At 52.1% G+C, this 27,453-nt stretch overlaps 11 protein-coding genes across 11 annotated transcripts; 4 read left to right on the forward strand and 7 right to left on the reverse strand.

Moving 5' to 3' along the window:
• Positions 1–460: 460 nt before the first annotated feature.
• Positions 461–1,576, reverse strand: ACET3X_000829 (uncharacterized protein; the record flags this gene model as incomplete). Its single annotated transcript, XM_069448168.1, has 1 exon — positions 461–1,576. The coding sequence occupies one exon, from the start codon at positions 1,574–1,576 to the stop codon at positions 461–463; it is 1,116 nt and encodes a 371-aa protein (XP_069311071.1).
• Positions 1,577–2,267: 691 nt separating this feature from the next.
• Positions 2,268–4,175, forward strand: ACET3X_000830 (uncharacterized protein; the record flags this gene model as incomplete). The annotated part of the gene is made up of 1 exon (XM_069448169.1): positions 2,268–4,175. One exon carries the CDS (start codon positions 2,268–2,270, stop codon positions 4,173–4,175), a length of 1,908 nt encoding a protein of 635 aa, XP_069311072.1.
• A 285-nt stretch (positions 4,176–4,460) lies between these two features.
• ACET3X_000831 (uncharacterized protein) lies at positions 4,461–6,710 on the reverse strand (the record flags this gene model as incomplete). The annotated part of the gene is made up of 1 exon (XM_069448170.1): positions 4,461–6,710. One exon carries the CDS (start codon positions 6,708–6,710, stop codon positions 4,461–4,463), a length of 2,250 nt encoding a protein of 749 aa, XP_069311073.1.
• Positions 6,711–7,416: 706 nt separating this feature from the next.
• On the forward strand, positions 7,417–9,516 carry ACET3X_000832 (uncharacterized protein; the record flags this gene model as incomplete). The annotated part of the gene is made up of 1 exon (XM_069448171.1): positions 7,417–9,516. One exon carries the CDS (start codon positions 7,417–7,419, stop codon positions 9,514–9,516), a length of 2,100 nt encoding a protein of 699 aa, XP_069311074.1.
• A 251-nt stretch (positions 9,517–9,767) lies between these two features.
• On the reverse strand, positions 9,768–11,375 carry ACET3X_000833 (uncharacterized protein; the record flags this gene model as incomplete). Its single annotated transcript, XM_069448172.1, has 3 exons — positions 9,768–10,926; positions 10,983–11,217; positions 11,369–11,375. The coding sequence occupies 3 exons, from the start codon at positions 11,373–11,375 to the stop codon at positions 9,768–9,770; spliced, it is 1,401 nt and encodes a 466-aa protein (XP_069311075.1).
• A 551-nt stretch (positions 11,376–11,926) lies between these two features.
• On the reverse strand, positions 11,927–13,237 carry ACET3X_000834 (uncharacterized protein; the record flags this gene model as incomplete). Its single annotated transcript, XM_069448174.1, has 4 exons — positions 11,927–12,790; positions 12,846–13,063; positions 13,114–13,159; positions 13,217–13,237. 4 exons carry the CDS (start codon positions 13,235–13,237, stop codon positions 11,927–11,929), a joined length of 1,149 nt encoding a protein of 382 aa, XP_069311076.1.
• Positions 13,238–15,399: 2,162 nt separating this feature from the next.
• ACET3X_000835 (uncharacterized protein) lies at positions 15,400–16,716 on the forward strand (the record flags this gene model as incomplete). Its single annotated transcript, XM_069448175.1, has 1 exon — positions 15,400–16,716. One exon carries the CDS (start codon positions 15,400–15,402, stop codon positions 16,714–16,716), a length of 1,317 nt encoding a protein of 438 aa, XP_069311077.1.
• A 266-nt stretch (positions 16,717–16,982) lies between these two features.
• Positions 16,983–17,921, reverse strand: ACET3X_000836 (uncharacterized protein; the record flags this gene model as incomplete). Its single annotated transcript, XM_069448176.1, has 1 exon — positions 16,983–17,921. The coding sequence occupies one exon, from the start codon at positions 17,919–17,921 to the stop codon at positions 16,983–16,985; it is 939 nt and encodes a 312-aa protein (XP_069311078.1).
• Positions 17,922–18,512: 591 nt separating this feature from the next.
• On the reverse strand, positions 18,513–20,227 carry ACET3X_000837 (uncharacterized protein; the record flags this gene model as incomplete). Its single annotated transcript, XM_069448177.1, has 4 exons — positions 18,513–18,716; positions 18,767–19,070; positions 19,611–19,714; positions 19,763–20,227. 4 exons carry the CDS (start codon positions 20,225–20,227, stop codon positions 18,513–18,515), a joined length of 1,077 nt encoding a protein of 358 aa, XP_069311079.1.
• Positions 20,228–21,018: 791 nt separating this feature from the next.
• On the reverse strand, positions 21,019–23,868 carry ACET3X_000838 (uncharacterized protein; the record flags this gene model as incomplete). The annotated part of the gene is made up of 3 exons (XM_069448178.1): positions 21,019–22,023; positions 22,245–23,668; positions 23,718–23,868. The coding sequence occupies 3 exons, from the start codon at positions 23,866–23,868 to the stop codon at positions 21,019–21,021; spliced, it is 2,580 nt and encodes an 859-aa protein (XP_069311080.1).
• A 2,593-nt stretch (positions 23,869–26,461) lies between these two features.
• ACET3X_000839 (uncharacterized protein) lies at positions 26,462–27,238 on the forward strand (the record flags this gene model as incomplete). The annotated part of the gene is made up of 1 exon (XM_069448179.1): positions 26,462–27,238. The coding sequence occupies one exon, from the start codon at positions 26,462–26,464 to the stop codon at positions 27,236–27,238; it is 777 nt and encodes a 258-aa protein (XP_069311081.1).
• Between the last annotated feature and the right edge of the window lie 215 nt (positions 27,239–27,453).

The following is a 27,453-nucleotide window of genomic DNA, read 5'->3' on the forward strand; positions in this document are numbered from 1 at the left end:
TGTCCGATGCATCTTTTGGCAATGGATATGTACCACTATCGAAGTAACAGTGCGTGTGCTTGGGTAGCCTATACTGATTACTCCCTGCACCTTCTCGACATCGTGCAGGCATAATGGAGAGAAAAGACAAAGATTTACGAAGATCAGGCGAGACGCGACAGTGCCGTGTCTTGGCCAAAAGCCGAAGACTCCGGAGGTAGGACGATGCGTAGGGCGGGATGCAAAAGGGTGAACTAAAGTAGCGCGTTCCAGGTGTTGAACAACTCCGCCAGAACTCATAGCTTCTGTGTCTAACCATCGAACCCATTCTGCGCTTCGGAAAAACCGAGCTAGATTGGTTTAACAAGATTTGTAGGCTGCAAACAAGGTCTAATTACAGTAACATGTCTAGGCACAGTACAGAAGGTATCGTCGTTATACGGAGAAGAGCAACAGACCAGAAGTACACAAACTCCTTGCATTAACCGAGACTTACAATGACTTTTCTTGCCGAGACTCCCTTCTTTTGTATGTCCAACGCTCCTTGGATAGCTTCTAGCCCTTCTCCGACAATCATTGGCTCCGGTGCAGGTCTGAACTTGCCCATCGCGAGGGCTTCAGGCAGGAAATCGGCATACACGGCTTCACCGACAGGACTGTGTGCTACTGACCCGTATATGAAAGTCGTTTTGATATCCCTTAGCTTTGATTTGAGGATTATAGAGATCATCGAAGTCGCGAAGCTCCAGACGATTTGCAGCGCGACCAAGCGTTTCGGTTGGGCCGGGATCGGATACGTTGCCGTCGCGATATGTCTGCCGCTTTTGCAGCTGCCCAGTACGTCCAGACAGCGGAACACTGCATTCTCTCCGATGGATAGGGCACCCGCGCATTCTCTTCCTTCCATGAGCTTAACAATCTTGTCGACCGAACAAGGGTCATTATAGTCGAACACTTCGATGGCCCCGAGCGATCTCAGGAGGTCAAAGTTCTTTGGAGAAGATGTCGATATGACTTCGTACCCGGCAGCTACAGCGAGCTGGATCGCGTTGCAGCCCACGCTAGTCGAGCCTCCCCATACCAGAACAGTCTTTCCGGTCGGTTTCGGATCAAGCTGAGGATATTGCAGGCCCAGCTGATCCTTCTCGAATAGTCCTGCTGCAGCAGTGGTGAAGGCCAGCGGCACCACTGAAGCAGACTCGAATGATATAGTATCCGGAATGGGCGAAGTATTCCTTTCGAGTAGAATGGTATACAGCTGGAATGCTCCATATGCTGCGCTGTTGATGGTCTTGTCGGTACTGTGCGCCTGACCCAGGACGCGGTCTCCTACTTTGAACCGCGCAATCTTGTTTCCAACCTGGACTACCTCGCCAGCGACATCATACCCAAAGACGAAGGGATATTTGATCCAACCAAATGCCATACTGGTGCCCTGGTCTTGCAAAACCCAATCGACAGGGTTGACTGCTACGGCACGGTTTTTAACGATGATTTCGTCGGGTCCAGGTGTAGGAAATGGTGCTTCTGCGACTTGCATCCTTTGCTTGGGTGCTGGTATCCATGCTGCAAGATTGGTCGGCATTGTATGAGACATGGTCTTTGGAATAGTAAGTACGTGTCCTCAAGATCTCGAATGACAAGAGAATGGAATGTGTGGTTCTTTGCAGCTTTTCGAGATTCCAGTTGCTTGGTTATTTTATACAGCTATCTAATGTTGGATTTCATGTCTGCCTGCTATGTGCTTTCAAGGACGAGATGCAATGCACCAATCAGCATCAAGCGGACGTCCGTTTGGACCCGCTTTCCAGTCACCGAACATTACAGGCTCGTCTGAAGTACACTGACGCTTACATCCCCCAACGGGAACAATGAGCGATGTAGTGTACATTTTGCAATGGAAACATGATCCATGCACATGGTGAGTGGCTGGTGTGCCCGCAAGCCTTGTCGAAGGGCGCGCTCACAATTCGAATAAGACTCCTTTCGGTTCCCATCTCCTGACCAAGAGAGACACAACTCGCGGACATGACGGATTCCCCCGTTTCGTCCGCACGGCTACTAGAGAGGATGAGAGGCCGAGAGAAGGTTCAGTTGTCTTGCGACTTTTGCCGGAAGCGAAAGCGAGTAAACCGTTGATCTCTCTATACTGAACCACTGCTGCTGACACATTCAGACTCCGTTGCGACCGCAACAAGCCATGTGGAAGTTGCATCCGACTAGGGAAGGCAACGATATGTACGTTTCCCCTGTCTCAAGTTCCTCGAGCTTCACAAAGAGACCCACCAATGGAGATTGCGACGCAAAGGGCGGCTCAGGAACGAATCGACAAACTCGAATCAATGGTTCGGTCTTTACTTGATAAGCAAGAAAGCAAGGTTTCGGCCCCATTACCTGGAAGCGTGCCGTTACCCATGGCCACTGGTCACACGGCTGATGCAGATCCTCTCACATACGAAGTTGGGAGTATGAATCTGGAGAACCGTGAGTCCTCTTACGTAGAGAGTGATCACTGGAAAGCCATCCTCGATGAGATTGGTGATCTGAAAGACATGATGCAGCAACATTCGGAAGATTCTGGAGGTTCTCACACTCACCCGGTACTTCCTGGCAACGATCTGTTTCTTCTTCCGACATATCCAGCCTCGAAGATGGACATCATAGCTGCAATTCCGCCTCGTATCGTTGTCGACAGTATGATATGGAAATACTTCAAATGGGCCGATATGCCCGTTTCTCTTGTTATCCATCGGAAGGTCTTCTTCAAACAGTACGAGGCCTTTTGGGAGGACCCGCTTTCGACACCAATCATGTGGCTGACCATACTATACGGCATGATGTACACTGTGGCATATTGCACGCTCTTCGTCAATGGCGACGCAGGCTTGCTTGACGAGATTACGGCAGCCGAATATCATAGCATAGTCATAATCTCACGAGAGAAGATGATACAGTGCCTGAGACTAGGCAACTACATGAAGGGAGCACCACATACTATCGAAGCTCTTTTGGCCTTTCTACAAACTGAGTACATCCAAGGCGAAGACACACAACACGGACGCTGGCAATTGACAGGCGTCATTGTACGTGTAGCGCTCAAGATGGGCTATCATCGCGATGGCTCGCATTTTCCAAAAATGAGTGTTTACGAGGCAGAAATGCGTCGGCGGACTTGGTACATACTCGTACAATTCGACACTGCATCTGCTTCTGAGGTCGGCCTTCCGCGCATCATCAAAGAGACTCAATGCGACACAGCCGAACCTGGTAACCTTCTTGACGACGACTTCGACGATACATCTACCGTATTGCCGCCCACTAGACCACCGAACGAACACACGCTTGCTCAGTTTCTGGTCTACAAGAGTAGAATTGTTTCCGTCTACGGCATGATCTGCGATTTCACGACGTCATACAAGCAGCGGGACTACGCGGAAGCAATGCGTTTAGATGCACTGCTCAATACCGCATACGCACAGAAGCCTCCTATCCTCGAGCTGAAATCCATGCAACAGTCCGTCTTAGACGGTGCCGAGCTCATCACCCGCCGTCTCTATATGGCAATGTCTTACCACCATGCGCAGATTACACTTCATCGCAAGTTTATGATTCTCGCAAAGGTGAATGACAAGTACAGCGTTTCACATACGACCTGTGTGAATGCGGTTACGAAGATCTTACAACTCCAGGCTGAGCTATTCGAGCAGTGCCAGCCGGGGCGCATGTTACATGCTGATCGATGGAAGATCCTTTCGCTAATCCAATCCGAGTTCTTGCTTGCCACGACTGTATTGTGTTTCAACCTGGACGATGATGTTAAGAAGGGGCTAAGCGGTGGAGAAGTCGCTATGAAGAGTGCAAAGGCGCTCGAGGGATCGAGAAGGATATGGGAGCCACAAAAGGCGTTCTCGAAAGAAGCTCAGACAGCTTTGAATGCTATAGATGTTGTTCTTGGTAGAATGCGTAGTGGGCTGGAAGATGACGGTGCAGACAACGCACAGCCATCTGGAGCACGTGTTAGCTCTACCTCGTCATTCTCGGCAGGTATGAGTTATGGAAACGGCCAGAGCTTCGATCCACCGGCGTACCAGGACTGTTCAGAAGTTTCTTACATAATGCAGGAGGATTCTGCTAGCACAGACTTTGGCGCATTCTTCGAGATGGAGCAGGAGTGGGAGGAATGGCTTCAACTTTGAGAAGGGGTTTGTCCCGATCGCGAATTTGATCATGATTGATTCTACGTATCCGGTCATACAGTGAAGCATGCATGATATTTCTAAGAGCATACTCAAGCTACTTGGCGCATCTATCTTATGAAGTCGTCATCTCATATATCGTCGTTATCATCAGTATCCGTTCGCCATATCACGTTGCACACCTTCCGATACTAAACACACATGCTGCAACTAATACAACAGCCTGCTATATGGCCAGTATCATGAAATTCTCCTTTGTCCAAGCCGGGAAGCGAAATAGGCCTCTTACACCCCAATCGTTTGAGGACTTTTTTCACCTTTCGTCTCCCCACCAACACCAAGATTTTCCATATTGCCCTTTTGGACCTCTTCGGGTTTCGGTGCAGGCGGTTGCTCCACGACCTCGTCGAAGATGCCGCCTTCTGGCTCAGCGTCCTGGCCGATAGCCTTGAGTATCCTCCATGCTCTTCTAAACTCGTCTCTAATCGTAACGATACCGCGGTGAGTGACCGTCCTTGCAACATTGTGATCGGTCTCAAAAGGATCTTCAATGGCGAACAGGTACCGGTTGGTAACTTTCTTCTCGGCTGTAATCTTGGTCGTCGCACTCACCCAGCCCTTGCCCTGCTTCGACAAGATACCGCCGGGCGTCCGAAGGGAGAGGACTTCGTTGGTCCAGTAGAATTGGGGAGGCCTGAGACCATAGCTGTATCCTGAAAGGGAAGCATAGTACTGAAAGAACCCACGTAGCAGCGAACCGATCGACTCAGTATTTCGCGAAAGGCGACCAGCTTGTGCGGCTTGCATAATTTCCAGTTCATTGCGCCAAAAACGTACCTCATAGCCTGCGATAGTTGTATGCTTGGAGAACTGCTCCAGGGCTTCCGCGTCGCTTGGGAGCGGGACAGAGAGTTGAAGGTTTGGACATACGGGTGGATACGCGACATTGACCAGATAATGTAGTACCATGAGCACCCATCCGTAAGAGTTGAGAGTGCCAGAGTATGCGCTGTTGATCTTACGTCGCTTGGCCCAAGACTTGACAAAGAGAACCATGGGCCGAACACGTGGATCAGTTAACGAATAGCATCGAAGCATATGGGTGTTGTGGATGCCGAGCGGGTTCTCGAAGTTAATGTCACACTGGATTCCACAACCTGTCTTTGGGAAGTCGAGAGGACCAACAACCTTCTCTCGCGACCACTGCTTCTCCTGACGATTATGTTGATCCTTCTTGGCCTTGTCATCAGTCCCGTTGCTGATGGTATCCTCTGATTTGGTGGCTGGTGCAGATTTGCTTTCCTGGGGAACTTCAACGTTTGTAGGAGCTTTCTGTTGTTTCTTGGTTTTCGGCGCAGTCCCCAATGTGGGGAAGTCGTCAACTAAGTTTGGGCTATCTGTTTGGGCCTGAGCCTTCGATCCATCAACATCCACTAACGGCTTTGGTGCCTGAATAGATTCTTGTGGTAAGTCCGAAGGATACTTCTCTTCTTCTGGAAGTTCGTCCCACTTCTGGCGTTCCTCAGCGAGAGCTCTGTACAAGGTCTCGTCCGGCGTCTGACATATCTTTAGAATAGGCACTCTTGTCCTTGTCAGCAGACGGCCGCCGAGCTTGGCGTCGAGGACCGCTCGTTCCAATAGACGAGGAATACCGCGATCAATGGTAATATCACTAGCCCTGGCTGGATCTTTCCACTCTGGTACTACAGCCAAATCCATGTCTGAGCCGGGCATGCCAAAGCCTGAAGCTAAACTTCCAAAGCCTACTAGGGAAATGGTCGCAATATCACCAGTGTAGTTTCGAGCAAAGGCCTCTTGCATGATCAATTCCAGGTGTTTCCGGAAACTTTCCTTGGCCTCCAACTCGGACATGGACATTTCTACTTTTGGAATCTCTTCCGCCGCAAGCTCGTCCAAGTGTGCAATCTGGGCCATAGGGTTCTCGCGTGGCTGATTCATGGGTCGTGGTGCATATGGGCCTTGCGGACGAGGGCGCTGTGATGATGCCGGGCCTACTGGAACTTGACCTGGCAGTGTGACGTTGTCATGGGGTCGCTGGAGGATACTGGGGGATTGTGAATGTGGTGTGCCAGTTGCATTGAAACTCTGCTGCTGGTAGGGAGGCCTGAAGGGCTGCGAGGAATACTGTCGATGATCTGCTGGTAAACCGTTCTGAGGCGGATTTAGACCTTGCTGGTTTGGGGCGTATCTAGTAGATTGTTGATATCGCTGACCAGGGACATGGCCTCCTCTCCCACCACCTCGGGCTGGAGCCGTGTTGGCGGTAGTGTTTGTGCGCCATGCTTGGGCTTGATCTGGTGTGGGTTGATTCTGGCCATTGCTGTTGATGCTGTTGACGGCATCGAAACCTCCACGCCCACGCCCACGTCCTCGTCCACGACCTCGCCCGCGTCCACGATGTGCTGAGGGGACATTTTGGCTGGACTGTCCACCAGCTATGTTGACGTTACCAAGAATCATATTGCGTAACTGATTCTCCAGCCCAGTGGATTGCGATGGATTCTCCTGCTCCATGATTTCGGGTCAGTGTAGACTTGTTTGCGATGCAATAAAGTCGTGGGCTGAGTATCTGGTCTTGCAGAGTCCAGCAGTAAAAGCCAGGCAGTGTAGAAGATTTCCTCTCAAGGCCAAACTGGCAATCACGGGACGTAGCTTCGCAGAGCTAGGTTCGGGATTCTTTCTTTGAGTTTGCTTGGTGTGGCGCGGGGTGGTTTTCGCGGTTACTACTGGGAGCAAGCGATTGAACAGCCCCAATGTGTGGATCTCTTAGCGCATCTGCGATGACGAGCCAGGCTAGGCAACCACTCATGAATATCTTGCGTAGCCAAAATGATTAGGCCATTGATAGCAGTGGTATGAAAGCGCAGTGTAGTTTTTGTGCGATGGCACGCGTGGCTGGAGGTTTGCAGCTTCTGCAACGGCTAACTCGTGGCGCCGGAAGCGAGCACGAGGCGGATCTTGGCTGGTGGTGACAATGGCAGTCCAGTCATGGTGTCGCTCTCTGGAAGGTGGAGATGGGGCAAGCGGCTTCACTGTGAGCGGTCTTGGCGCGCTAAGGGCTTAGCGCAGAGCTGTGACGTTCCCAGTGCGCTTCGACCGTGGAGAGAACGATTCCTCGGGACAAAGGCGACTGAGTCTCCAAACAGTCTTTATCGGCCACCCACCGTCTCTCATTCTTGTCTCCATCCCCCACACACCCACCCTCGCTACAAACGGCAACATGAACGGGAACCCGCCGCCCGCCAGCGCGCCCGCCAACGCGCCCGTCGCTGCCAATGGCCAGCAGCAGCCGCCTGTTCGTCGCCGTCGCCCGCGCCCACAGGCCGATGTCCTGCGCAAGCCCCGTCGCCCGCTGCAGAATATCACCCGGCCCATGGTGTCGTTGTCGCAGATGAACGAGGCCAAGAAGCCCGCCGCAGGGCCCGCCAACGATGGAACCCAGTCCAAAGACGCGTTGCGACAGCAGTTCCTCGACCAAGGCGCCAGCGTCTTCCCGCTCATCGTGAGCCGCAAGGATCTGAAAGAGCTGCGACACCATGTCATGCGTCTGCATAGCAAAACCCACGTCGACATCACCGACGAGCATCAGTTCAAGACTCCCATCAAGCTCCACCGCCGAGACCCGCGCGCGCCTCCGAGCGGCATGGGGTCGACCTACGAAGAGGAGGACACCAAGGAGGATATGGAAGAGATGAAGGAGCGCGAGCGCATTGAACTGCAGAAGGAAGAGCGTCGCAAGGTTCGCGAGGAGAACCAGGCCAAGATCGCGCCAACCGGAATGAAGAAGCCCCCTGCCTTCCACAAGAAGACGGAGCAGAAGTACCGCCCCGACGACACTCCAGAGGCGAAGAAGCGCCAGCTACTGCGCTACGAGGAGACGCTGCCGTGGCATCTCGAGGACTTTGAGAATAAACAGACATGGGTCGGCACCTACGAGTCAGAGCTGTCAGAGACGCACGTCATGCTGTCGACTACTCGCCCCGGCGACCCAAGCACAGCCATAAAAATGGCCCCCATGGAACGCTGGTATCGCTTCAACGTCAAGGGCAAGGTCAAGACGGGCAGTGACGACCTGGACAAGATCCTGGCCAAGGTTGAGAGAGGCGGCGGACCCAAGTTCTTTGCCGAACTTGAAGAGCGTCAGAAGCAGCGCGCCAACGCAGAAAACAATGCCAGGATGTGGAGTGGAGTCCGTACCCGCGTGGGTGGTGGCGCAGACGACGAAGGCCGCATCAAGCGAGAACGCAACGATGACGATACAATCGGCTTCGTCAAGCGCGAAGCTGACGCAGACGATATCGACTTCAATCTCGAGGAAGACTTCGCCGACGACGAAGAGGGTCTGAATGGTCTCTTCGAAGGTGAAGAGCAGGACGTCAAAGAGGCAGCTGAAAAGCTGAAGCGAGACCAGCTGCAGGCCGCTCTTTGGGATCGTCCAGATGAGCTGGCTATTGCCATAAAGGAAGAACAAGAGCGCAAGGAGGCCGAGGAGAAGAGGATCCAGGAAAAGGCGACCCGGAAAGCCCTGGTGAAGCGCGAGAAGCAATACGATTACCTTGACAGCGACCCAGAGAACCCGTACATTACAGAAAGCGAATCGGACACTGACTCTGAGACAGAGCGACAGCAGGCTAAGGAGGAGGCAGAGAAGAAGGCGGCCGAGCAAAATGGCAAGGCTCCAGAGGCTGGCAACGTCCCCTCTGGTACGTCGACCAAAGGCTCCAACACCCCCTCAGGAAACCACAAGTCTGGCGACAGCAAGAGCAAGAAACGGCCAGGTTCGCCCAACTTGTCAGAAGCTAGTGGCAACGAGTCCTCGCGAAAGAAGCACAAGAAGAAGCATGATAAACTAGCTGATGGATCTCGGAAATCGACCCTTGGCAATCTCAAGGGCGCTGGTTCTGGTAGCGACAGCGAGATGACGGACGCTGGCAAGAAGCGCAAGAAGGACAAAAAGGACAAGAGCCGCATCATGATGGGCGGATCTCCCAGCGGTACTCCTGGTGTTAGTCGTGCAGGTAGTCCGGCAGCCAACGGTAGCCGTGCGGGTAGTCCCTCCGCAGCTCCAGCACGACCTCCTCTGCCATCTGCCAAGGAGATTTACGAATCGTTGCCGCCCCAGGGCATGAACATCCAGAACCTCATCGTCAAGTTCAAGGGCCGTGTCGACAAGACGAACACCCAGCTCTTCATCAAGCTTGTCAAGGCAGTCTCTAGCTTTGACAAGGCCAAGAGCTGGCTCACTCCTTTGGAAAAGATGCCTTCTGATGAGCATATCAATGCATTCATGAACGCGGGGAATGCGCCAAAACCTGCGTAATTCGAGAACGTGTACGGTCTAAAGAAAACCATGTTTGATATGCAGCGTGTAGTTCGGTAAATTGCATTGGCATAGAAAGTGCGGGACAAAGGGCCGCAAATTGACACAGGGTTACTTTGCGTTCCTTATCGAGGATAAAACATGCTGCGAAGTACCGGCACGATGGGGACCCTGCATACTTGCTGTGTTGTGGTTACCCACTGTAGAATACACTATTACTTTCAATTTTAGCTCAACTATACCCATAATCATCATACTTTCTTCTCACTAATCTCATCCTCTTTTCTGCTCTCTTCACCACCACTCTCGTTTCCCAACGGACTCTCGTGCCCCTCTTCCGCGGCAACCTCCTGTAACACCTTTTCGTTAGCACCAACCCCAACTTCTTCATCTCTTGGTACATCTCGTCCATGCAGCGCCCTGTCCGCTGTCTTCCCATCAGTGGAATCCTTGTCTTTCTTGATCATGCTCCACCCACCCCTCCACCCAACCCATTTCTCCTCCCAGGGACCCCTAGCAATGATGACAAGAATCGCCGCACAGATAAATCCAACACTAGCACTGCCACTTCCTATCCACCCGGCAGCAGCGTAGATATGGTTCCCAGCCGCCGTACCAATAAGCTGACCACAGAATGTAGCGACCATGAAAGCCGTGTTCACACCGTTTCGCCGCTTAGGCTCCACCGAGTAAATACTAGAACGATTTGCAATCTGCGCGGTCTGGTTGCCAAAATCCATTAACAGGGCTTGCAGAACGGGGCCTGCGACGGTAAAGCTACCCAGATAGGTGCCCAGACATATTCCCAGAAGCGAGCATGTAAGACCAAAAAGGACGGTGAAATGCGGGACGAAGCGGTCGGTGACTGTACGCGCGTAGATGGGAGAGATGAGCATGCCTGCTATGCCTATAAGCCCAAACAGTCCGATTGTGAGAGAAGAATAGTTGTATGGGTCATCCGCGAGGAGAAACGTCAGAGTCGTCCAGAAAGATGTAAAAGGCGCTGAGCAGAAGAGTCCGGATAGACAAGCTTGAACAAGGGCCGGATGGCGAAAAAGCATCTTAACAATATCGAAGAGGATTCGGAAATAGTTCATGCCCGGGTTGGTTGCAGGGTAGTCAGGCATGAATAGCCAGAGGAGGACGAAGATGATGTATTGAATGGCAAAAGCCATCCAATACACGGCGCGCCAGGTGACAAAATTTGAAATTGTTCCGGAGAGGACGCGGGCAACAAGCACACCAAGCATGAGGCCAGAGACGACGATGGAGAGTGCTGCTGCGCGGCGTGACGGAGGAGCCAGGTCGCCGACCAATGGGAGCATGAGCTGCGGTGTAACAGTCGTTACCGCTACGATGAAGGATATCGCCGTAAACGTCCCGAGGTCGGAGGTTAAACAAAGTCCGAGCCTATCTGTTGTCAGTAATCTTCTGCCAGCACATGTCCTGATTTGAAATCAACATACCACAAGGTCGCTGTGAACCCTACTAAGCCGCACACAAATGGCCGTCTGGGCAACAAGTCTCCTAGTGGGCATAAGAATAACAGTCCAGCTGCATATCCAGCTTGCATTACAGTGGGAATCTGTGCAACCTGTTCATATCGTACGCCAAAATCTACGGCTAACAGGTTGAGGATGGGGTGGTTGTAGTAAAGATTCGCTACTGTAAAGCCAGCTGCAAAGGCAAACAGAACGTTCACTGGAAAATGTGGGTGATTAGTTAGCTGGTACATCCAAAGACGAGATCAAGGAGGAGATCAGATGAGCTAGGAGTCTCTCCCAGGACTTTCTTCTCCCTCGGGTTCGCAAGCGCGCCAAATGCCACGATGATTATATGGATATGTACGTACTGCTCATAGAAAATTGCGGTGGCTTGTCCGGGTCCCAACGACAATTTGGTGGAGTCCATGTCAAAGTTGTGTAAACCCTTCTCCATATTGACTGCTTTCCTTGCTCTTTCTCCTCGACAGTTTCGCTCTGTTCTGCCTCGCCGCTCGACAAATGTTCCGCTGGCGTAGAGGTGGTCGTCTGTGCTGCTCCTTCCCCATAGGCTAGTCCCGTCCTACAGCCCCCGCCATTCTTACCGTCGTTCGTTGACATAATCCGCTTGTATCGCACACATTGCAAAATGACAAGAACCGATTAGCAAAGAGTGACGGGAGTAAGTAGCGACACAAAATGTGGTACAAAGACTAACAGACAAAATGCGGAGGAATTGACGTATTGATAGTCGATGACGGAGCCTTCCTCTTCCGACTACCGGTAACGTTCGTCGGCACAAGTGAGGAGCCGAAAACAGTGCTGTTATCGCCGGTATCACCACCAATCATATGGAGCACGCTGTCTGGGCACAGAATGCAACTGCTATCGTGGAGCATATTGGTAGTGTGTTGAACGTATATTTCATTTTAGACGATGTCAACGATTTTCTCATCTTCGTCATCTTCCACGTTCTCCAGCCCCATGAGCTTCCCGCTACCACCTGCGCTAGCCATGTCTGGTATATCCTCCTCTTCGCCTTCTTCTTTGCGCATGAGGACTTGCACCACACGGTCGCATGCTTCTTGAACTCCTTCATCGTCAACGTGCATGTGACACTCTCTGATGATTGGGTAAACTTTGACGCGTCTGAGCACCTCTCTACTCTCTTGTGTCGTACTCAGCAGAAGTAACGTCTCGAGATGTGTCTTGATGATTTCGTTATCCTTCTCGCGCTCCTTGTCTGGCTCGAGAAGTTGCAGCTCATCCAACATGCCCTCGGTATCGTCATCCGCGTACTCTTCTGGGCCCATGAGTGGTAGAAGAATGTATGGAAGTAGGTTCGCACCGATAGATGGAGGGGGCAGATTCGGGTCGGGCGATAGATTGGATAGCAGCACTGGGTGTGCAGGGACGTGAAATGCGACATTCTTGATCGCCGATGCTACACCAAGGCGTCGTATGTGCGAGGCGTGATCGGTAAAGACCTGGATCTTGGTGATTGGAATCACGTTATCGTCGTGCTCCTGGGGTGTAGTGAGGTATTCGCGACCTTTGGGAAACTTGGCCAGATCAGCGAAGAAGTACGAGAGGTAGTCAAAGTCTGCATGCTTGTTGTAGGCGCCCTCTGCACCCTTGACAAAGCAGTCCATGAGCTGGTCCATGGCCCATGTCGACTTGGACAGCTCCTTTGGTATGTTGCGCTTCAACTCCAAAACACGTTGTAGCGAATCCTCCTTGGCCATGTTGGCGAGGAGCATTGCGATCTCGTTCGCATTGGGCTCTTTCGAGTTCTACAACAAGTCAGTTTCTGCCCGTTCCCTCTACATGCGCGGGGAACTGACATACGGTTATCCGCGATAGCAGCGTCTCGAGAAATTCATCGTCCTTTGCCAGCGCCTTCTGGACCTCGGCGTCTGCAGAGACATTGATGAGAATGGTCAGGGCGTTCTTCGCTATGGGCGCATAGTCCTTGACGAGTAACTTCAGATCCCTGATGGGCTCTAGTTGATTGCGTTTCCACAGAGAAGCGTTTCCTTGTGAATATCCGAGGAGGTGTTCGGCCGCTGCATAGTGTGAGATATGTTTCGTGGTGGGGTGGAGGGGTTCGTCTGACCAGTCTGTCTGATCTGCGTGTTGCCGTGATGCAGAAATTCTACGAGCTAGACATGGCGCGTTAACTGGCAAGAGTCACAGGTCTCCGAGGTCTTCTTGCTCACCTCTTCTAATTCTGACGGCATCGTGGCTGTGGCTGCTTGGTTCCTGCCGTGCGCGATGACGAAGACCCAACTTTTTCTCGGTTGCGATTAAGGTTATCGATAAGCTTAGCGCATCCCGCACCTCCTCCAGGCCTTCGCCACGAGTTGTCGCGAGACGCATCGTACATGGATGCTAGCAACACGGCAGCGAGGTGATACCCGTTGATTGCTTCATCTAACCTATATTGCCCTGCCTATTCTTAACCTTCAATGGCCTGACTCTACCATCAGCTGGCGACCTCCAAGCACTTGGACGCCCAGCGCGGTCATAGTTCGGACGACTCCAGCACACTGCCCAGCGACCAAGTCTTCTCATCAATCATGTTGCACATCTTGCCATCTGCGTGATTTTGCGACAACTCTCGGCACCATTCCTTGGCCAAAGGTCCTGATGTTAGGGGCGGTTACGCGACTTGACTCTGCAGTTCGCGAGCTCGTCTTACCGCCGAAAGCTTGGTGGCTTCAAGCCGCAACCCCGCCGAACGCTGATGTGCCAAAATCAACCTGCATCCACCAGCACTGGCTAATAGTCTTGCGCGCCAGCCAGAAAGGTATGTTGGTGGATTCAACCTTCGATTCCAAGAACCGAAAAACACTGTGCTTAGTTGTAGCAACGATATCAAACAGCAAGCAGGATAACAGACATGCTCCCCCAAATCCCATGCTGGCATAGGTTTTGAGCGCTCGAAATAGATCGCCGACTTGCAGCGGGCCGCTGGGCTGGCCACTTGTCACACGCATATGCTGTCTAGTACGCAGGGCAGGCACACATCATCAGCCAATGAGCGCCATGTGCCGGTATCGTAACATCTCGAGCTAGTGTGGCAGGGTCTGTAGCGAGTGAACAGCGTTGGCGCTTACAACACCACCAGCCAACCACCCAAAATATAACCGCCGCTCATCAACCATGAGTAGCGCCGAGCCTTACACACCTCTTGATTGGGCCCATCTGACCACCACCTGGCTGCAATGAGTCCTGTCCTGCATGGGAAGCCGTTTTTCTACCGCTATTGCCCTTGATGCATCCCTACAGCCCTTCTGCTGGCTCGGACTACCTCGCAGAATGCTCGTCTTATAGTCGTTATCCCCAGATTACCCGAGACGTCTGCTCGTACGTCCGGTGTTGCTGTTCCCAGTCTTTGTTTGCTTCCATCTACACAGCCGGTATCTGTTTCGTTTTGTCCCGCCAGTTATTTCGGGATACCATTTTATTGGGAGTGGAATTATAGACATTCATTATGGCTGGACCAGCGCTTCAACTATTCCCTCCACCTCGTGCTCCAAGACAGACGAGTCCCAACCAGAGACCGTCTCCACGCACGAAACCAACAAGTCCAGAGCCATTGCTGCCCGAAAGTGCAGTGAGCACCAAGTCTCCAGTTGACCTCCACGGGCTCCTTATACAGGTCAACTCTGTTCCAGTCTCTCCGTCCAACCCAATGGCGCCCCCACCGGCCATTGCCGCTCCGCCAAGAGCACATATGCCCAACTCGCAAGCTATAGGCACAACCACACCAACGGACAGGCCACACTTCGAGCCATCCCCCCAGCATGCAGCGTCTCCGCAACTTGAACGTCAAGAAAGCTTTTACCGCATGCAAGAACGTCCTGGTCATGACCAGACTAGCGACCAGCAACGTACCGCGAGTCCAGATCCAACTCGCGCCATCTCGCCAGCATTCTCTGAAGCTCAAACTCTGGTCCGAGCCAATAGCTCTGCCACACGATGCGTTTCGCCGCAGGAAGAGATTCCGATGCGATCAATGTTCCCCGTTTATGACCCTACCGTTCCTCTAGGACGTCAACCATACCAGCCGACGCAAGCATCACCAACACAGATACCCAGAACGCAGATCAGTCGATCGCCGTATTCTTCCGAGTCGTACGTTCCTCACAGTAACGTTCGTTCGAACAACTTGTCAGCCCCTCCACCACCAAAGCCCTTCTTTACACCGTCCAGCCTACTCGACAATCTGTGGACGGCTACCAATGGACAAGAAGAGCCCAGTGTACAGATATATACATTGAGAATGCATCGAGCAACTGCCTCGAATCCCACAATTACGTTTGGTACAACGCCATCCTTGCCGTTCTACTCTGTAGCACAATCGAATCTTGCAGGAAATCACGACATACCCAGCATCATGAACGAATTGTTGATCCAACGGCATCACCCAACCCAACCGCGAGTCCTACCTATTGCCCACCTCGACCTCATCGCGCCCCCTTCATTAGACAGTGGAGCTTTCAGCCAACAGCAGCAGGAGGACACTACAATGCTTACTAGCATATACCCCAAACTTGCCGCTCTCCAGGCACTCGATGCGGCTGCTAATTCTCCCGCTGCCTCGCGTCTCGCGCTTTCAGATCCTGGCGCGCAATCTCCTGCTGCGCAACGGCTAGCTGAAGATGTTCTGGCTGGTACTGCACAGCGCGAGTGCTGCGCCCTTGCCTGGACGAGGGACAATCCTCAACAACAAGCGAATCCTTGGGCGCAACACATGCCGTCAGAAGGATCATACCAGCTGCACCATCCGACATTGGGCACGTTTCCCATCTCGTTAGAAGGCGACTGCTCTGTCATCAACACACCTTCGACCAGACCCGTCACGGCATTCTATGGACACAACATGCCCATGACACCGCAGAATACGGGACGGAAGCCCGCCTGTATTACAGTATTGAACCCCTACGTTCTCTCTCCGACGACACCACGGACAAATGCTTTCTCGCCACTACCACCACCTCCTCGCCTAGATGGCGTCAACCGACCCATATCCATGACTCCCTCTGAGATGTCGGTTGGCCAACTTCCTACGACCACAGACGCCACCGCAGATGATGCCATGCTCGCACGTCTCGACTTCGCCAACGATGCACTAATCCTCAATCTTGGCGCCTTGACACGTTTCGGCAACCCTTTCCTGGTCGACGTCGTAACCTCCACGCTCCTCGCCGTTGCAGTAGCAGAAGCTACACGCGGCCGCAAGACACGTAACCAAAGCCAAGAGAACTTTGAGCCACCACCACCGAGTTTCACCCTAACACACCAGAAGGAAGACACGGCGAAAGCGTTCAAAGACTCGTTTGTCGAGGGCTTCCAAGGTATCGGCGGAAAGACACGGCCACCGCTCTCCGGCAAAGGGCTAAAGAAGTTTGCTTCGAGCCTGAAGAGTACAACGACGTCGCGTAGCGAGAGCGCACATGGAAGTTTCGACAAGGACATTGAGCTGGGAGAGTGGTACGGACAGGACAAGCACACCAAGACGAAGGAGACAAAAGCCGAGAAGAAGGCAAGAAAGGCGAGTGCTGATGACGAGAGTAAACTGCCTTTTATCGCCCGCACCGTCATAACAGTATTGACGTTCGCATTCAAGACTGTGGTGTTTGTGCTGAAGATTGTGTTCAAGGTTGTTGCGGGTGTCGTCGTTATGATTACGCGTAATTTCAGCAAATTATAATGTGGAAGACTGTAGACGGACGGACATGTTCTTGGGACTCGGGGCGTTTGGGTTTCTTCTTCTGCATGATACCATTCTTACTACGTTCGCTGGATACTACTTAGACCACGCTACATGCGTGGCAGACGAGCACCTAATTTCAATACGATTACATTGATTATATTTCGCTCTTATTAACTGACATTTCAGAAAGAGATTGCTGATGACGAATAATCGGCGACTAAGACGTGGTACGGAGAAACGTACGAGTAGCTGGTGAGAAGCAATTACGCGACACTTACCAGCATGTACTCCTCGCTCTCGGGCTCACCCACCAGAGCTTCCAATATATCATCAGCGTTCTGAGATATGTAGCTCATCGGACCTTCGCCATCCTTCAAGTGTAGCGAGCTGCCTGGCAACAGGTCCTTGGCCTTCTGGGCCATGGTAGCAGGGCAATTCTGGTCCTCCCGACCATGCCACAGCGTCAGGGGGACCCCACTCTCCCCAACGTACAGTTGCCCAAGTTCAAAGCCCCAGTCGCTGCCGTTCAATTTTGACTCCCAGCCTGCGCCTTCACTCCCCCGATGAAACGATTCCCTGGTCATGGCAACGTAGATGGGCCAGTTAGTCGCGTCTCTAATGGCCTCTTGGTCGCTGGGATGCCGATAACGAATCTCCTTGGCGATGATTTCCTCGAGGACTTTCGGATCGTCGTTGCGACTCGCCTTGCCCATGGTACGGTCGAACAAGGTGGTAGTCAGACCAGTCATCCACGGCGCTGCCCAAAGGACAATGCGCGAAGGAAGCGCCATGCCCGCTGTCCCCAACTTGACTGGATACAAGCCGCTGACTATACTGGCGCCCACCAAGCGGTCCCTTGATATCTCCTTCACGCAGGCCAGTACATAAGGCGCGCCGCCTGATACGCCGAGGACATAGAAGTTGTGTATCTTGAGATGGTCGACCAGGGCAAGCACGTCGGCAGGCCAGTCGAGGATGCGGCGGTTGGTTTGGAAGGTCGACAGGCCGCTGCCAGGACGGTCGGGGGCGATGATGCGGACGTTGTGCAGGGCGCAGGCCGAGTGCCAGAGCTTGCCCTCGTAGCGCGACGATTGGCAGCCGTGCATGAAGACTATCGTCTTCTGCGGCACGGGACTGCCGTAAATAGCGTAGGACAGGGTACGACCATCTTGTAGCTTCATGCGCTCATTCTCCTGCTGCATCGTAGCCTCTGTGGATGGTGTTTTGTTCGCGGAGGTCGTGGTTGCGTCTTTTTTTTTGTTTTTTGCAGCCTCTACGGAGGAAGGCGGGCACGAGGCCACATCACCTTCGCCGGCTGCGGTAAGCGCGACTGGCAACGCATGGTGAAGGTTGTTTGCCTCTTGAGGGATATACAAGCAGATCGACGATACGCTGAGTTGCGCAGAGCGGGGGTGGACACCACGGGGCAAGCTTCAGTCCGGCCTCGCCAAGTTGCACTACGGCTGTGACGGGCAAGGCCGCCGGTCATCTCGCCCACTAGTTCGGACTTCACATGCATCGTCAGAGACATCACGCCAACCTTGCTCAGATCAGCGCCTTTGCTGGAATGTATCATTAATAGCACTCCGTATTACTCGGTGGGCCTTCAAACCCTACAAGGTGGGAAATTGAGGCCGCTCCCATCCTCGGCTACCCGCGCTGTCTCCTAAATTACCACCAAATGCTCGTAGATGAGACCGGATCAAGACAGTAAGAACCCCAACGCCGCCGTATGCTCCAGCCATAAACCCGAAAACTCCTTGGACCTAAAAACGCGAATGTGCCAGTATCCCCTAGTTCCTCTTGTTCATCAAGATTGGACGAAGAAGAGCCCTGACAAACCCTTCCTCTTTTGCTTGATCCAGAGGGAAGATGCGATTCTTGAGGGTGTATGTGCGGAAAGTCTTGTAGTTCTTGAAGACAATAACCGGGTAGCGCTCTGGGTCGTTCCGATGATCTAGGATGTTGAAAATGTTGACATGGACGCGCGAGAGAGCCTGGCGAAACACGTCAATAACTGGGTCGAACAGTAGAATCATTCACGTACCTTCCTGCACTGTGTGATGGACGGGGGTATGGGTTCGATCTGGACATCGCGACACAGCTCCTGCCACTTTGCCAGGCTCGACTTGTCGGGGCCGTAGTGGCGTAGGACCTCAAACTCGACTACTTCGGCGCGGCGTCGCTTCTCCTCCTTCTTGGACCAACCTTGATGAATCGAGAGCTTGCTTAGCTTGGCTACCAAGTCATCCTCAGGGTTAGGGACAAATCCGTGAAACTCGTCTTGTGCGAAATAGTCATGATCTTGATCATCAGAACCGTTGTCGCTGGGAGGGGGAGTGCTGCAATCGCTTGAGGAGTCGGAAGCAGTTATCACGGCTTCAGGCACGATGGACACGCCTCCTTCTGTTCAATGTAAGCACGTCGCCTTGGTGTTGCTCCTTCCGGATTATTACTTACTAGCGCTAGCGCGGTTTCGGCGGGCCATCTTCCAAGGTTGCAGGCGCGGTGTCGATAGTGCACGGGAACGTGTGCCTAACCCACAGAATGCGGCACTTTGGTCGACAGCGTGGCCCCGACGTGTCGCGTTCCGCTAGACTGTGATTTGTGGTGCTCCCAAGGGGAGAGAAAGGCCAGTAAGCGTAGAATGATTGTTGACGCGTCGCCAAGCGGCCGCGAGCCGCTGAGTCATGCGCGCTAAGTAATCCGTCTTCAAGGGTCGCTTTCACGCTCACGGGCTTGTGGTGTTGTATTTCCTGTTCATTCCTTTCAATTCTAGCGTATAGTTGATATGCGCATGCTTCAACCATTACAGCTTCCTCAACAGTGCGCTTATGAAACCTTCCTGCTTCGCCTTCTCCCGTGGAAATATATTGTTCGGGCATGTATACTCTCGAAACTTTTTGTAGTTCTCAAACCGGATGACCTCAACACCAATGTTACGATGATCGATGAGATTGACCAGGTTGACCAAGACGTTGCGGCTACCAAGCACCTACACGCGGTTAGCAGTAAACCCCTCGATTGCTTGCGACTCGTTTACCTTCTTGCACTGGTTGATACTGTCTGGCGGATCGCTAATGTGCACCTCGCGACAGAGACTCTGCCAGGTTTCTAGCTTCGTTGTATCCGCTCCATATGCATAGCCAAACTCTTCCGCCTGGCAATCAGCCCAGCGCTTCTTCGCAGTCTTCCCAACCCAGTTGCGCTGCGCCGCTAAGCGCTCGAAATTGCTCCTGATTCCAGCCGTCGGGTCATACACGAAAGGTGGGAATTTCTGGAACCATGTACCGGCCCGGCTTGGGATCTGGCTATGGACATTGTTATCCGCGTCACCATGGTCTAGGGCTGCCGAAGCTGCCTGGCAGTTTTTCCAATGCTTTCTTCGAAGCTTCTCACCCCACTTGCGCTGTGATGATAGTCGGTCGAAGTTGCTCTTGATGCTGGCGGTCGGGTCGTATGCGAAGAGTGCAAAGCTCAAGAACCACGTTTCAGCTTGATTTGGCATATGTGCGTTAGCAGTGGATGGTGTGTTGACACTGTTTAGAGTTGCAGTCGAAGTTGTAGGTTCTAAGACAACCCGTTATACTGTGAGTATTTCTGGTGCTTAGGTGGAACACTTACGAGCGCGATGGTTTCTTTGACGAGTCATGGCGAAGTGGTTTATTTAGCTCACTAAAGTTCTGGGGCATTGCAAGTAGTAGTGGGCTTCCTGAGCCCAGACGTGGGGTGCATATGAAATGCTGCAGCAAACCGAGATAGATTGGCAATCAGGCCATTGAACGTTCGGGAAACCCGCGATCCCTGACGCCACATTGACAACTAACTGGAACAGTCGACTGGTATCAATACTCTTACTCCAATGGCTCCATGGGGTTGCATGACAGGGTACAGAGACTCTGAGCTGTCACTGTCGAATGAACTTTGACCACATTGAGTGGCTGCTGCATGGTGGTGTTGCCGTGCCACGCTCTTGCATTAGGAAACGTACAAGTGATTAGAGCGCGTGAGTACTTCAAAACTTTGCTGACATGTTCTTGGGTAACATGATCTAATAAGAGGGATTTGGAATTGCAAAGCCTTGTACCGTGCATCAGACGCGCAAGAAAGAATGGTCATCGAACTAATATTCTGTGTAGGCTTGACTTTCAACACGGCATCTCTTCATCACTTCACGTTGGTACCAGAATACATGCTCAGCAGTTCTTACAGTATTCTCATATTATGTCTCATCGTCGCATCTATCTAGAGGTGATATTGCTGGCAGAACGAGAACTACCATTCGTCTTGCAACGCGCACTACACAGTACAGGCAGTGTTTTGAAAGTAGCTTGACGTCTTGACAATGCCAGGCTGAATGTACCCGTTGTACACGTTTTGACTAACCGTATTGGTCGAGGTTTTCGGCGGATAGGTGAAGCCCGGCGGCAACTTGGCAGATTTCCCTGGAGCCGATCCTACGGCACGAGGACCAAAGCTCTGCTGCTGAGGTGATCTTTTCGCTACAGGCTGCTGCGCAGTAGACTGGGCTAGTAATGAGCTGAGAGGCTTGCAGTTACCGCCGACTCCCTGTAAGGTATTGCACCCTTGGAGACATAGCTGTAGCGGTACACCATCCCCAGTCTGCTGACAGGTCGTCGCCACTGTCTGACAGACCAAACTGGCTGGACATCCGTTGTTGACACATAGTCCGTATTTGTTGAAATTGGGCGGTTGTTTGTTGTTCATCAGCCCTACGCTTGTGTTGAAGGAGACTTCCAAGACGTCTGCCAGTTGGACGTCTGAGACATTGTAGTCGGCAGGTGCTTCACTGCTGGGTTTTGGTGGGGGGTTGCGTTGTGTTGTTGTGCGTTTGGAATAGTTTGTAGAGTCGGGCACGCAAAGTGTCGTATCATCCCAAGTGGCTGCAGCGACGTCTCTCCACAATTGGCTCATGTTGTATACATTCTGGGGGGTGTAGTATAACCGACAATCGGATGCTTCGTAGCGGAATTGTAATGGCGTCAAATCCTCAGGGCGAATCTGATCACGGATGTTGAACGAGGCGTAATTTGTGAAAATCCCAGTGTCGTTACGAGACGGAATACTGTCGAAGGCGGCCTCATTACCGACTAGAGTCTTTAGGTTGTCGATGTCGTAATCGATGCGGTTTGAAGTGTAGACAGCAGCTCCGCGATTGCCACTTGCTGTCTGCATCGGTCCGTGCTGGGGGCGACCTCCGACCGTTATCGTTCGTACGCCTGCCAGCTCTGTCATAAGTTCCACAAACAATGCGCAGGCAGAAGAGCATAGTCCGTCAGTGAGCTAGTCATGGAGTTAGTCGAGTAACGATACGTGGTCTGGCGCTGCTTACCAAGACAATCTCGTCGGGGGTCCAGCCAGGGTTTGCAACGACGAAGCTCGAGTTCACCCAAGGTTGGTAAGTCCATCCGAACGCAGAATAATCAAAAACCTCGTCGCTGAGGTTGTAAAGTTGCTTTGATCAATGTCAGCAATAACAGTTGAGAAGAAGCCGACGTCCTTACCGTTCGAGAAAATGCATCATTGCGATCCAAAACAGGCCCAAAGTACTCTGCCCACGACGCAAAATTACGCCCTGTAGCGGCATTGATGCGGTTCACGGCGACCCACTCCGATGCTGCGTACTCTTGAGACTCCAAAGAATCAGGATCCAACGATTGCCACCAATCTGTGTACGCTGTACCAAGAATATCTGCCCACCGATGATTCCTGATGCGGCTTCCTGTATAAGGGGGCATTTCAGGAAAGATTTGCTGAAAGGTTGTCAGGGCAAGCAAAACCAACCCACCAGCATTCTGCTGGAGGTCTATAACCACGCGCTTGATTCCTTTGGCAGTCGCGTTTCCGATGAACTCGTCGATAGCATTGAAAAAGTAAAATACACTAAGGTTGTCTTGATAGAAGCTTGGTATACTGAGAATGCCGGTAGATATGTCATCGAGGATATATCCCGACATGGCACCAGCTCCAGTGATAGACATGTCGTTCTGTACTACTATTGGATCGTTGGGATATGCTCCAATCTCGCCATTGGTGACATTGCACCAATTTACTGCTGGGCCCTCGGGGGTTGAGCAGTCAAAGCCTGGTTCAGGGTCTGGCGCAACTTCGTCCTCTTCAAAAGATATGTTGTAGTCCGCGGGCCACCATGAAGGTGAAGGAACGGCATTGGGGTCGAACTCAGCGGGTATCAGACCAAGAACAAAGTAGTTGTAAAAGTCTCCCGGTGTAGTCAAAGGGCCGGTAAGGCCCGTCTCTGCGTACATGGCAAGCCAAATGGTATCTAGAGACGTATTGTTCTCAAAGGTGAAGGTTAGGTTAGCTCCTGGGTATAGCGGCAGGCGCTGGAATACGCTGAGGTATCCCTGTATATCCTTGGCAGGACTACTCAGGAGGGAGTTCCAATCAGCGTGCGGCTCAACGTAACCATCCGAATTAGGTGCTATCAGCGTCGTCAAGTATTCGATAGCATCGATGCCATTGATCTTGGTGACTGGGGAAGCTTCGTAACCTTCTTTGGCAGCTGCGAGTACATCCTCTTTCAGGTAGACCTTTGGCTCTTCTGAGCCATTCTCCGAGAGAGATACGAGTGTGTACGGACTGGCAAATCTGAAAGCGGACAGAATGCCTGCATTCAATGTGACGTGATTGTCGTGGATGCGGCTAATAAGCAGCTGCACTTGCTCCTCGAAAGCATACTGGGTCGTGTATTTGCCTGAGACGATGTCGGCTCGGATGTTCTCGAGCTCTTGTTGTATGTCGACCGGTGGTTGTTGATACCCATCTGGAGGGTCGTTCAAGTATCGTAGCGTGCTCTGGAATTGCAAAGTGTCGTTGTAGTAGTCGATGAAACGAGAGGCGACGTCTGCATGGAAAGGCACTCTCCTGATGCAATCGTAGACATCAGATGCGGCGAAGATGTAAACACCTACTAGATGTTAGCTATCATCTGCACTGGGCCAGTAATGATGTCGCACCTTGCGCTGCAGCAGAGATGACACTCAAACATGGCAGTTCTGATGATGAAGTATCCTGACGCTTGGAAAGGTGGCTAGAGAATGATTGAGGTGCAGCATGGCAAAAGATGGCCAGCTGGATCAAGCAAAGGCACAGGGCAAAAGACAGCATTATGACGCGGCTGGAAGTACTTGAAGATTCAAGGAAAAACTTCGGAACGTTGAAAAGGAGGGTGCTGATATCCGTATTACTTCCAGCTGCGCGTGTTGCGACTGGATATATATGAAGATGGTCGAATCCATGTCTATGAGGCTTACAGTGCGTATTGGTAGGGAACGTTCTGGGGGCCTGAGAGAGGGTTCGGGCAAGAAGGTGACGGTATCATCTACGCAAGTGCACTTGGATGCAAGGGTTGAAGTCATCGATATCGGGAGAACGTGTGTGTGCTCTAGGTCTTGAATGGCAGGTGCGGCTCACGTCAGGTCGCCGACAACCCAATGATGATTGCCAACCCAGGCATCCCCGAGACCCAAGACAATTCTCCATACCTGTGGTCGCCGACGTTGCGAAAAGGCTGAAAATGGAGCGCCCACAAGGCTGAACCCTTGGGGGCTAAAAACAGACTGACCAACCACGACACATCACTCCTGGCCCCCACGCAGCTTGCCTATCCAAGACGGCCAGATTTCGCCGTGCTCATGCCTGTCGAGTTTTCATCTGAGCAAGCGCCTCTGTTTCAGCCTGCATATTACTGACGAGAAAACTGTGAGGCTACCTAGGTATATCTGGGAGATTGGAGCCTGCCCATACAGACCTATCAAAAACGAACAGTGCAAATGCGAGAGGCTGCAAGGGATACCATTTTCGCAACTTCCGCCGTACGAATTTGTTGCATCTGTCGTAGAGAGAAGTTTGCCACAATCGGACCTCAGACTGCGCTTTTCTCTATCCTGATCAGGCAGCAACGTAAGTACTGCTGAAGGACCGTCAGCTCGATGCATCATGGAATGGGAGAAACAAGACGAGCCGTTTCCAATACCAGTTGATATCCACGAAGTCCTGTTTCGAAATACGCTTCAAGACGCTCGTTACCAAGCCTGGACGCACATAGATCGCTGCTGGCAGTTGCATATCAGCGGAGGGCCAGGGAGTGGCAAGGTCAGTTTTCCAGATCGAGCATCCACGATAGTCAACCTTGGAAGGCATAGTACCAGAATTATTGACTGACATTGTCATTTTCTAGACTACACTCGCAGCTCTGATCGCGAAACAGTTAAGGAGAGATAGCACCGCTCCTGTCGCACTTCTCCATGTACTCGATAACGAGCCGTCCAGTACGCAATCGCAGGATGGCACAGCGTTTCACGATCGTCCATCACATTCGGAGAGTACTCTCGGCTTTGATGGATCTCTCGGAACGGGAGTCATAAATGTGTCGTCGTCAGGGACAGACCTTGAAGAGTTCTGCACAAGGTTGACTGGCCAACTCTCGAAATCGCATGGATTTTATCTCATCGTGGATGGCTATGATCGGATACAATCCTCGATGCAATACAAGTTGCAGCAGAACTTCCGTCAACTCCTGTCCCAAGGATTGAGGGTGCTGCTTTTCACTGCGGTGTCCGAGCTCGACGCCTTCCCACCTGCCTGGCCTGTTGATTGCGACAGGTGTGGACGTGGGAAGGACGAGAATGACGGCCTACAGATCTACTGGGCATGCGACCTGTGCCCTTGTGATCTTTGCGATGCGTGCAACACTGCCGGTATCCACTGTGATGACCGTCAACATCCAATGTATGAGCCGTGCGAGGTGGTCAACATGAGGCTTGTTACAGTACCTTCGGAGCTGAGGTCCTTTGTGCGGACTGACTTGATGGTTGAGTATGGGTCAGAAATAGACGACGACGTTGTCGAAGCTGTCTGCGAGCCCAGTGACGGCAACGTGAATCTCGCCAAGCTACGCCTCGACCAGATTCGTGATCTTGATTCGCCTTCTGACATCTTGTCGCCTACCGATCGTCTCCCCCGGGAGGTAGTCGCATTCTTCGATGCAGAGATCAAGCTCATTAATATTCTGGAGCCATCGCAGAGGTACCAAACGCTGTTGGCCATCATAGCCATAGCAGCGGCTGGAGGTTGGATGTCAGCCGTTAGGCTTGAAGAGCTCCTAAGTTATACGACTAGCTCCGAAATGGTCTACAGCGATGGCTCTTATCCTCTAGTGCGTCGTGTGTTGAGTTCGGCCCGTGGGCTACTTTCTTCACTTATCTTCTATGGCGACTTGCCATCTGGGCAGGAAGAGTCGGACAGACATAGGATTGCTCTCTACATTCGCGATCTTGGCTGGTATGTCCGTGAAGGCTATAACCAGGATCTAGTCCTAGCCAAGCAGTACCTGAGTCAAGCTGTTGCAGGGGAACGTAGCCTGGATCGCAGCAACAGTTTCGAACAAACTGTCAGCGAAAGAAAGAAGGAAGTTGGTGGGCCCAATGACACAGCACGTAGAGCCTGGAAGCCAGAGCCAAAGCCCAACAAGATCTCCAGTAACAGTATTATTGAAACAGTACTGCGAGAACCCGAGAGTATATGTACACCTTGCCAGAGAGATATACTCCAACCAAGGTCGAACTTGGGAGTAAGAACCTGGTTAAATTACGATCAGAGCCAGGATGAGAGGACGTACTGTCAATTCTGTCGATACGCCTACAGCGTGATGATTGATAGGGAATTAAGCGTGCTGGCCCTTCATTGGACAAGACGGACGATGGGTCGCACTTCCAACTCTAACAATCACATGGTTGTGGCTATGAGGTACACTGTATCTCCTGCACAAAAATTGTTCAGGAGATTCGTCTTTATGCTGAAGTCGGAACTCGGGTATCTGCCGGATCCTGATCGTCTGGGTAATACGACCACCCTGAAACACACTGGCAAACAAATCCAAAAGTGGTTGGAAACTTGCAAAGCAGAGCATACCCACTGTAATCACAACAAGGCGCAACCGTACGTTCCCAAACGCCTTGTGGACATCGACACAGGTGACCCCAACAAGCTGCGAGTCATCGGAAAGGAAGAAAAGGAGGAGGGACCGTATGTCACTCTGAGTCACAGCTGGGGGCGCAATCCCGACTTCCTGGCGCTCACCACGAAAGCGAAAGGCAGGCTCATGAAGCAGGGCTTCTCCATGAAAGAACTCAAGAACAAGAACTTCGAGCAGGCTATCGAAGTCGCGCGACACCTTGAAGTAAAGTACATCTGGATCGATTCCTTGTGCATATGCCAGGCTGGTAGAGACAAGGACTTTAGGGAAGAAGGACAATACATGCACCTTGTCTACCAGAATTCCTTCTGCAACATTGTTGCTGCAGACTCAAGGGATGGTCAGGGTGGTCTTTTTAGAGATAGACCTGCTGAACCGTTGCCGGGTACAGATACAAGAGGATCCTGGATGGTACTAGACAAAGAGCTTTGGGCAAAGCAACTGCTCCAGAGCCCCATTTATACGCGTGGCTGGGTGTTTCAAGGTAAGCTAACGAATTGAATCGATCTATCACATACTGATCTTGTTTAGAAAGGATGCTTTCCCCTCGAATCATTCACTTTACACGCTCTCAAATATTTTGGGACTGCAGTACAGTCAGCGCATGCGAGACTCTTCCAGACGGACTACCGTTCCCCCTCTCCGCAATAGCTACAACGGATCGTCGCTGGCGTGGCCGTCTGCAGCGGAAGGATTCGGGCCAGGAAGGATCTAAC

The sequence above is a fragment of the Alternaria dauci genome, chromosome 1 (genome assembly GCF_042100115.1).
Source record: "Alternaria dauci strain A2016 chromosome 1, whole genome shotgun sequence".
Classification (NCBI taxonomy): domain Eukaryota; kingdom Fungi; phylum Ascomycota; class Dothideomycetes; order Pleosporales; family Pleosporaceae; genus Alternaria; species Alternaria dauci.